General features: G+C 40.9%; 1 protein-coding gene and 3 long non-coding RNA genes across 5 annotated transcripts; all 4 read right to left on the bottom strand.

The window, feature by feature from the left end:
- Nucleotides 1-346: 346 nt before the first annotated feature.
- Nucleotides 347-1,260, bottom strand: LOC103637403 (protein transport protein SEC31 homolog B). The gene is made up of 3 exons (XM_008659604.2): nucleotides 1,187-1,260; nucleotides 596-1,112; nucleotides 347-499 (listed from the first exon to the last, which is right to left on the bottom strand). The coding sequence occupies exons 1-3, from the start codon at nucleotides 1,237-1,239 to the stop codon at nucleotides 347-349; spliced, it is 723 nt and encodes a 240-aa protein (XP_008657826.1). The 5' UTR covers nucleotides 1,240-1,260.
- A 1,247-nt stretch (nucleotides 1,261-2,507) lies between these two features.
- On the bottom strand, nucleotides 2,508-3,265 carry LOC109941466 (uncharacterized). The gene is made up of 3 exons (XR_002264118.2): nucleotides 3,197-3,265; nucleotides 2,962-3,047; nucleotides 2,508-2,570 (listed from the first exon to the last, which is right to left on the bottom strand). It is a non-coding gene; the product is annotated as an uncharacterized lncRNA (long non-coding RNA).
- Nucleotides 3,266-4,753: 1,488 nt separating this feature from the next.
- Nucleotides 4,754-5,895, bottom strand: LOC103636170 (uncharacterized). Its single transcript, XR_002264709.1, has 3 exons — nucleotides 5,718-5,895; nucleotides 5,191-5,256; nucleotides 4,754-4,864 (listed from the first exon to the last, which is right to left on the bottom strand). It is a non-coding gene; the product is annotated as an uncharacterized lncRNA (long non-coding RNA).
- A 57-nt stretch (nucleotides 5,896-5,952) lies between these two features.
- Nucleotides 5,953-7,227, bottom strand: LOC109941598 (uncharacterized). Of its 2 annotated transcripts, none has more exons than XR_004852148.1 (3): nucleotides 6,897-7,227; nucleotides 6,237-6,470; nucleotides 5,953-6,030 (listed from the first exon to the last, which is right to left on the bottom strand). It is a non-coding gene; the product is annotated as an uncharacterized lncRNA (long non-coding RNA). The 2 variants fall into 2 exon arrangements; XR_002264260.1 differs by lacking the exon at nucleotides 6,897-7,227 and adding an exon at nucleotides 6,566-6,652.
- Nucleotides 7,228-9,973: the final 2,746 nt, after the last annotated feature.

Below are 9,973 nucleotides of genomic sequence, written 5' to 3'. Positions count from 1 at the left end.
TCCAGCAGGCCGTTTCCACTCCAGCTTCCGCCGTGCAAAGAATACCATACCACATCACTAAAATATGAATGGCTCACTTATCCCTCATAACAGCAGCCTTATCTCTGATTTAAGTTTAGGCACATTACAAATACTCAAACCGCTCAGCAAGTCCTTTTGCCGCTTCTTCAGAACACCAGATGTTATGGCATCCTACTTCTCTGCTACCTCATCACTGGAATTCTCAAGCCAACAGGTACCAGCTCTTTGACTCGAGTGCCCATGCTCGTATGGCGTTGCCTCGCCGCACGCCTAACTCGCCTAGGCATTTGGAAGGGGGTGGGTCGCCATGTCTCGCCTTAACGCCTTAATAACCTTGGTCAGGGGCGACACCAAGCCGGCGGCCATGCTGTGAGGCGATGGGGTAGGTCCATAGGTGGACGTGAGTTTCTTTCCATGAACTTAGTGGCCAGGTACTCACAAAACTCATTAAATCATTGCCTACCATAGCAGAGACAACCTATAATTGAAACAGTATAACAATAAACAATGGTGATTATGAAAATTACTATGTACAAATAAATACAGATATTCAAAACCGAAAATAAAATGAAACCTTTAAGTAGGGTGAGATACTGTTCTTGAGATAATGATTTCTTGTGCTTTCCCAGAGAGCAGAACCACCGGCATGGGCTATAACCAAAGCATCAGCCATACGATTAGAAGCAAGACACTGGTTAACTGCCCCTTTGTAGTCTCCAACCACCAACGCATGTTGAATGCTTTTGTCAATTGATGGATCTGATGGCACAGCATCTCCAGAAACTTCCTGTTCTATATGTTGACCATTTGTAGAAACTGATTCTTCAGCCAAGCTAGCCTCTGAAGGTTGAGGATTTTTGAAAAAATCATCCCCATTATCAATAAGAAACTGGGCATCCGCATTATCGGTTACTGCAGCATGATCAATATTAAGTGTATCTGCCAATATTTGGCTCAATTCATCAGTTGAACTTGCAGGCGGTGCCTGAGGTGGTTCGAAGCCAAGATGAGCAAGCAATTTTGTCCTTGCAAAATCCCCGTCCTCAAACATAACCCTTAAGAAGCCCCAGGTTTCTCTCTCCTCGTCAGATCTGATCAAACAAGCATCACATAAAGTTAGTCTCCATGCAAATATCAGTATTAGTTCTACTAAAGAAGCACCTACAAAGATTCTTGTGATTTTTTTTCACACAGCACGTAGCGAACTTTTGTCGCCATTCTGAATAACAGCTTCAAATTCAGTTGATCGGCTCGCCAGACTTTGCTCAATCACCAAATTGTGCACATGTACCTATAAAAAACATAACATAAACACAGGAACTTGAAGAGGAGCAGAAAATAGAACACTGACAAAGAATAATTACCTCAGATGTAGATGTTTGCGCACCTTGGGTGGGTGCCACCGGATGGAAAGAAACAAGTTTACCACCGAAACCAAAAGATGCACCGGTGGGGCATTTCAACCATTTAATCTTGTACAGAGTTACACACCATAATATAAGTATGAGTAAGGAAGCAACACACCGAATTTGAGAATTAACACTTTTAACCGCCTGTCGTTTTATTTCAGTTGGATCTAATAGAATGTTTTTCAATTAATAAAGTAGTGAAGCTGAACAGCAGGGAACCAATGACCGTTTAAATTCTAATACTGTGATTCCAGAGTTCATGAACCCACCCAAAAAAAGTCCGAATATATGAAAGTTACACTCTTTAGTCTTTTGTACACACCAAGACCAATATTCCTTCTTCTCAAATGACATTTGTACAAGATGAAGTACATAATTGTAGCACAGTTACATGCGTAATAACATTTGAGTTATAGCTTAAAGTTACACTCTTTAGTCTTTTGTACAATTAGGAGGTGTGTATCTTAATAGATACTAACAAAGTAGCATTATTCCTTGCAGTCAGTTAGGCTATACGATCATTGCTTGCGTCATCTCTAACTATTCTTTCACTTAATGAATCATGTGTTTTTCAAAGCATTACTCAACATATTTATACATGGTTGTTTCAAAGCATTACTCAACATATTTATACATGGTTGATGGCTTCTACTTCCATCCCATGCGATCAGGAACCCAGTTCAGTATATCATCCAAATGATTCCCATATCTCTCCTTTTACTAAAGACCCATCCTACAACCCAACCAATACAAAGGTATATGTGTAAAAATCTAAAACCTAATTAAGGAATATAAAGAACATCAATCCTTCACTTCTCATATATTATATTCTTTATTTGTATAATTCTAGCTTCCTGTGACAACTTTTTAACGCACCACTATGCCAATATTTTCAAAGAAATTCCTCGATTGTATAAATATATAACAGATTACATCTTAAAACAAGAAAAAAGTTTAACAGATATCGTGTGTGCAATAATATGTGTTCAACTGAATAATTGCTTGATAAGTCGCACACAAACAGATATCGTATGGGAAGACATATGGATTGTTGTTAGGGAGTCCACACACCTTATGGGGGGAGAGTAGTAGGGATTCTGTGTTCCAAGGTGACAAACACAGACAGAGCTGATCTACAATCTGAATCTGAAAAAGAACAATAACAATTCTGATTAGTATGACTGCAAGCTGAAAAAAATGGTACAGTAAATGAGTATGATGTTGAGCAATGCAAAGGAAAGAAAAAATTAATATGATTCTATCTCTGGTACCGTGTGTTTTCACATCCCTAATATTTCTCAACCAAAACAGCAATGCACAACCAAGGAAAACAGAAAAGATGCTCACAATGGTTTATAATTGAAGAACATGCAAACATAGTACAAGGGTGTCTTGTTTGGAATTTATAAATAAAGACTGTCTTGTTTGGAGACGCGAAAATCATTCAAAAGTGAAACGGTTAGCTTGCATTACGAGTTGGATTAACCAAGGAAGTCAGTGAGTAGATCAAATTTCCTTGAATAATAATTACCTTGTGACCGAAGAAATACCCAGCAGGATCACATGTAAAGAGTTGTGGAGTTCCTTTCTCATCATCAATGCCCAAAATCATGGCAACTGCGTGGGAGAGTATAAGGGCGGTCTAAGGCTCTAAGCATTAAGATATATAACAGAAAATAGTAAAACATGGCTATAGGTTCCACCACTCCCATTTTGTTGTGGGGAAGGAACACCACCCTCAAATATGTAAGTCTCATTGCACTAACCAACTCCAGAAGGTCTCTTGGAAACATACTCGGTCCAGATCTGTGCTCTGTCTGCAATCCTGTGAATAAACAAGCATATGCAGTTGGTTACATGCAGAAGAACCCTGTTTAAATACAGAAACATGCCAGGTTACTGAAAAATATCATGTTTATATATAAATCGTCATTGATGAAAGAAAAAAAATATTATACATAGTAAATATAAAGATAGTTTTGGTTTGTGACGACCGCTCCCTGTACTGTACAAGTGTGTGAAATTCACAGGCCCCACTTAATTTATTTCCTTCACCTTAATGTGCAGGATCAACAGACAGACAAAATATATATGCATAAATCAGGATAAATACTTTCGAGAGGATATCTTAGTGTCCTCTCATACATCCAACACGACACTGAACATGAGTGAGATTTAACTAATGTTACAGACAGAATTATTTTCATGTCATCAAGCAATTATAGGCACTGCCAGTCTGAAGTCCTGATATACTATATATTTCCTTGAGCTCATTTTTTACCATTGTGCCAAAACATCATGAGGCATTTCATATCCCCAATTGAAACAAAATTCTGTAGTTTGATTCCTTGCCTCATGTTTGGATCTCCTAAAAAATGAGAATGTGATCCAAACACTTGGGTCCTAGAATTAGATTCTAGAATCCAACTATGCAAAGGCAATAATCACTATGAGAAAGATCCGAACACCCCTTATCCAGATTCTACATCCGCTGTCTAGAATCCAGAATCTCACTCTGAGAATGAGTTCTGAGTAGGCCCTTAGACTTGCTGGTTACTGTCAGTGGTATCTGAAATCTGACAAGATCTTATTTTGATAGTTTCTCTGCATAAATTAGTGGAGAAATGTGAGATTTAGGTCCTTTCTCAGTGTATGATAACTCTGTTGTTACTTATCATCAAAAGCTGGTTGTTTTGGGGTTTTCAGGTTGGGCTTTTGCTGATTAAGTTTTGCACCGACTGGCACCTCTCTGGATTGGGGCAAGAGGGCTTGAATTTACATGGGGAGTACATATTTAAAGGACTTGAAGTGAATGCTAATCTTGTATGCACTCAATACTATGCGAAAATATAATGTCAGATTCGTTGACTTGAAAAATTGTAGACTGGTTAGTTAACCTTAAAAATTGTATGCATCATAATTAGGCTGTCAACCTTAAAAAATCGGTCTCTGTCTAGCACCTTCTAAACCCAACCCATATTCATTATATGTAGCGAACATTCAAAAAAAGGAGCATCAACCTGAGTTCAAAAAATAGGGGTTGTTGCACCAAAATACACTTTTCGAAGAGAACACAGACATACACTCTCTATTCTACAAGACACCATGAGCACGAACTAAACATAAATGAATCTAACCAGCAACATTCGATTCCTGGTACGATCGAAGAAAACACATGTATGAGTTCATTCAGACAACACCATTAATCGCTACAAACACTGTCTTTATGAAAAAAAACTATGTTCGCACAGTTTGACGAATATAAATCAGGACACCTAGACGGATTATAAATACTGGTGATAGTGAGACAAATGAAGCTTTAAATAGATTATGTACTGACCGTGTAACCGAAAATGTGCTCTCCAATCCTTGGTCCCTCTGAAGGGATCAAAGGCTCCACAGCAAGTATGATCTTCAGCTGAAGAACAGGAGACCTGAGCAGCAGTTTGATTCGAAAACGAGTATCTTAATTAAAACCTTCCAATAACAGAATTGCATTTGCAATTTGGAGCAGGACTTAAAAAACACAGCGCGACCGTAGAACAGAAGATCTATATCTAACTAAATCGGTGTTCAGATATGAAATTACAGTAGTCTGCTCAAAAACGTGGACAATCTTTATGAACGAGAGGAGGCTCTAAACAAGTAATTTGTGTGTTAAACATTGTTTCGTTTAGTTAAAATATGTCCCATTCAGAAAACTATATATGACTTTCATGTTACAAGAATGAGAGTTTAATAAGGTTAGAAACGATTCAACCTGCAAAGTATGCCCACCACGTTGAGGTCCTCCTCCGTGCGAGCACCTCCTTTAACAATATATTGTCTGCGCGAGCAGAGGTATATAAGCTAGACATTAAAAAAGAGTTATGCGACAGATAGGCTGTGGAAAGGAGTTTGCGATGGTTCCAAGCACTGAGGCGACTTGCAATATCAGGAATGAACAAATCAAATTTGTTGTATCTCTGCCGAGGATTCATGGGAAAAACAAAAAAAATAATGTTGTGTCAATGTAGTATGACCAGATTAAAAATGTAAGGTGTTGCCTTTTTAAATAAATATACAACAAATGTGTTTGTTGGTTTATTAGCATGCATAGTCTTTAAGTAAGCAACTAAAAAATTATGAGTAATCCTTGGTTTTTGTACATATATCGGTATTTGTACAAATAGACTCGATCGTCAAACTCCACTTTTTGTATGTGTGTCAATGTAGTATGAATAGTTACGTTGTTTAACAGTAAACGAGCTGGAAGGGGTGCCACGCGTTTAAGTTAGTTGATCATACCTGTTAACGTCATTGTCAGTATCATAATATTTGAAAGATTGAAGATGTATCCTTCAAAGCATGAAGAGGCTGCATGCATAACCAGTTGTGAAGCACATTAGCAAGTGCTTATTAATATATGCATGGGACTTGAAGAACACTCGGATGAGAAATTGAAGAACACTCGGATGAGAAATTGAAGAACACTCGGATGAGAAATTGAAGAACACCACTCCCTTTCCCTTGTACAGCTATATGCTTGGATATGAGTTCGTGTGTCTTCTCATATGGTAAGTTGATCCTATAGTTGAGATCACCTAGCCATACATTCCTTCTAAAACAAGCTGAACTGCAATGCGTCACCAAATATAGCTACCATGAACTGAACTGGTAAACTATGAAAGCAAAAGTTCTAATAGCATTGCAATATTCAAGAATGGCTAAAGATAATGCTTTGTTCCTTTCAACTATTAAAATAAGTACCAAATGAACCACTAAAAAGTAGAGGTAACCAGAAACAATATATAATCTATTACTCACTCATGATCATATATCGTTTTAGGCATGTTGACTCTCGAAACTGGATTAAATATTGTCCTTCGGTGGATTTCTTGAACATCAGCATTCCTTTTTAGTTCATCTCCTTCCTTTTCTCCATAGGTCAGGTGACAACATATAAAGCAAAACTATGTTTGGTATATGGACACTTTAATAGCACCCAAAAGTTGATGACCCCTTCAGTCCATCCTTCAAACAGATGCCCCTTCTTCAGCTCTACTTTCAGCTATCATTAAAGGGAATGGAAAGATGAGCTAGGACTTCTGAATAAAGGGTATTTTGCAATGTGACGATAAAACATAAAAGCCTACCTGGTCTTTCCCAAACAGTTCGTTACAGTCCTGCTTGGATATGAGTTCGTGTGTTTGGTATAAGGATTAATGACATGTGAGAACCGACAAAGAAAAGAAAACCCTGAAAAGTTACTACTTCCCTAACAAAGTTTTTTCCTGTTTTACCAAAACAACACAAAAAAGTGGTGCAACAGCACTTCACAGAGAAAAAATCACATCACTTCTGTGAAAAAATATTAAGTATTAACCATAGATGTAGGAATTACCAAAGAACATAAATGAAATGAAAAGATCTGAATCACAAAGGCTGAATGATGGAACAGAATGTCAAAGATTTGTTACGACTTACCTCTTTGAGGATAGAGTTGTCATGCATGTCTGAACCAGGGGCTCAATGTTGTCTGCACTGAACTCGAACTTTTTGGAGAATCGTTCTGGGTGATCAAAAGCTACCTTTGACGCCATCTCATCACCTTCGTTCTGGCTGGTAATTCACTGGCTTCCCAACGATAAAAAACTCTGCAAATACATCCTCCAATTCCCCTTCTAGCACCCAGCTCCTGACCATCTCAAACAACGACGAGCACACCCAGCGCAGTAATCGGCCCGCAAACTCCTGAAACATAGGATCTCCGTGTTGTGCTTGCCCATGGATCACACCAGCCATAGCACCACCGCTCAGTCCCCGGCATCCATCAACCAGAAGAGCCATTAGGCGCATTCTCACTGCAGGCTCAGCAAGCCACACTGCTGTCCGGTGTACCTGCAACCGAGAAAGCTGCGCCCGCTCGAACACAGAGGCAGGGAGTGAACTAATCTGATTTGACAAGAACAAAAGAGATACTACGATTGGAAAGAAAATGTTATCTGTGAAAATCACAGTAAGTAACCATTTTTGTAATTGCTACTTATTTCAAAGTATTGTAGCTACAAGAATGAAAAGATTGCAGTTTAATGACATGTCCAAAATATGGATAGCAGAGACAGAGATGCAGTACTACACACGCTTCTTAATGAGGTTAAGATCATTAGTGTTTGGCCGTACAAACATGACGACATCATTAGCATCGACAGAGATGCAGTACTGCACACGCTCCATTACAAGAGGTTGCAAAAATTCCAACTGAGTGGCCCAGCAAATGAGTGAATTCAGAACATCGATAACCTATATAAGCCGCATGTGGCTAACCTTGCTTCAGCCACATCACAGTGATACCTATCAATGGTAAAAGTAAACCAGGCTTTTACATTGACAAAATACACATAAAGGACTTGGTTCATACATGAATCTTAAAAACAGGGAAGGTATTATATACTACCTTTGGTTCTCAACAGATTGAATTAGCTTTTCCATATAAATTTCAGTTATCCAAGTAGAAATTATGAGCTGCATGCAGTCTTGCCATAACATCAACTTCGTTTGTTTTGCTGCATCAGATTTTTATCCAAATATAAAAAATGTGAACTCACTTTTAAAGAAAGAACATTTTAGAGATCCTTTCCATTCAATAGAATCCAAATTTAACCCATATGATATACAGTGCATGTATTCATTAAGGGCCATATAGAGTATGTAACATGTATACTATCATTGCAAGAATTCTTGCTCAATCCTTTCTCAAAAATATTGACAACCTGCATTAAGAATAAGTAGGCAACATAGAGAGGATCATTATTGTATTCTCTTGATAGACAGTTAAAGTCAATCAAAGATCCTTATAAAAAACTGAATCGAAGATAGCTTCTAAAATCCTAATTCTACAGCCACAAAACAAAAAGGCAATTGTAGTAACTTAAAGTGCCTTCTAAGATTTTCGACAATGTTTGTTGAACACCTTCTCCAGATACATCTCTACTAACATTTACGCTCTCTTCCAAGACATTCTAAAGAAAACAATGTTAGTAAGTCAGTAATGAACTTGCCTGTGTTAATGATGTCGCATCAGCTATAACGAATGTCTCCATAATTTGTATGTAAACGCTTAAGCTATCATGGTACATGTAGTGGGCACAAGACCTGAAACACCATTATGTCCTCCATAATAATTTGGATGACCCTAGAGAGGTCCTGTTGTGTGTCCAGAACCCAGGCCACCTACAGCTCTGCAAGTCTTTGAGCTCCTCGAGTATCATCGCCTCAACTTTTGGGTGCTTGCACATCATGTAAAAGAACCATGTGAGCTTGACGACAATGAGGTCCTTCCTAGCAATGATGAACCCCACAACCATTTCACGGAGGAAGTCTGTCTTTTGCTGCTCGCTCATACTGGGATCCAAGCTCAATTTCGTGTACATGGATAGTACATCTGCCTGGCTTTTGTTGCTCCCCCATGCCTTCCGCTTGTAAATCTCCTCGTAGATGAACTGATCGACCACAACCTTAACATTAGCAAGCTTCTTCTCTGTCCCGACATTGAGCCACGACAGGACCTTCCATAGCTTTGATGGCACCATGTGTCTAAACAACATTGCCTCATCCGCTTCCTTAGTGGCATAGCCAAACACAAGCATGGAGGAAGACACTGATAAGCATAAACATTTAGATCAACAATTTGGAACCGCATACGCAGAGAGAGAGAGAGAGAGAGAGAGAGAGAGAGAGAGAGAGAGGAGAGACACCTCTAGTCTATGTGACCTTGTGGAAGAAGATAATGATGCGGCATGCCCCACGCAGCAGTGGCTTCGTTTCTCCTCCGACGCTCCCAGCACCACCGATTGATCCCACAACTTGCAGACGCGGGGAGCCTCCTCTTCGGGCCGCGCTCCAGACGTGCACGGCACGGACCGCGTGCTGGAATTGCCGCGTCGTCGCTGTGTGGCCCCCTGCCGTGAGGCTGCCCAGGAAGAGCTCGGTGGTGGCGGCGACGAGCAACGCCGCCTCACTCCCCATCTCATCGACGCTGACCCCGTCCTCTCTAGTGTTCTTCCATGTCCCCTTCCGCGTCCGCCGCGACGGTCGGGTGCGCCTCTCACCCCGCCGCCCTCGCTACTCCGTGTGGCACTGCAGAGAGATGTGCCACCGGATCCACAGCGATAGATTGAGGACGTCGACGCCCTGCGAGCCGGCCGTGTTGTGAGGAGGAGGACCTCGTACAGATCCATGGCACACAACCTGTTACGGGTCGCCATCGTGCTGCGGATCCGGTCTTCTCCCTCGTGCGTGAGGCAGATTTGGGCAGCGATCGCGGACGGGGCCATTGATTGCCAGGGGGCACATCGTGCGAGGTGCGTCGGGGGGAGCGGTGGCGCGGTCGCATTGCGCGAGGAGAGTGGCGGCGAGGTTGGGGCAAGCGAGCGTGGGGGGCAATGAGGGACGGTTGGTGAGAAGGAGAACGAGTGTACGACACACACCGAGGGGGGACGGGGGTGACGCACGAAGTCGGGAGTGGAGACGTAGATTGCGGGCGTGGGGGCACGAACGGCAGA

This window comes from Zea mays, chromosome 8 (assembly GCF_902167145.1).
Source record: "Zea mays cultivar B73 chromosome 8, Zm-B73-REFERENCE-NAM-5.0, whole genome shotgun sequence".
Classification (NCBI taxonomy): Eukaryota; Viridiplantae; Streptophyta; class Magnoliopsida; order Poales; family Poaceae; genus Zea; species Zea mays.
This window is presented reverse-complemented; position numbering and strand designations above follow the sequence as displayed.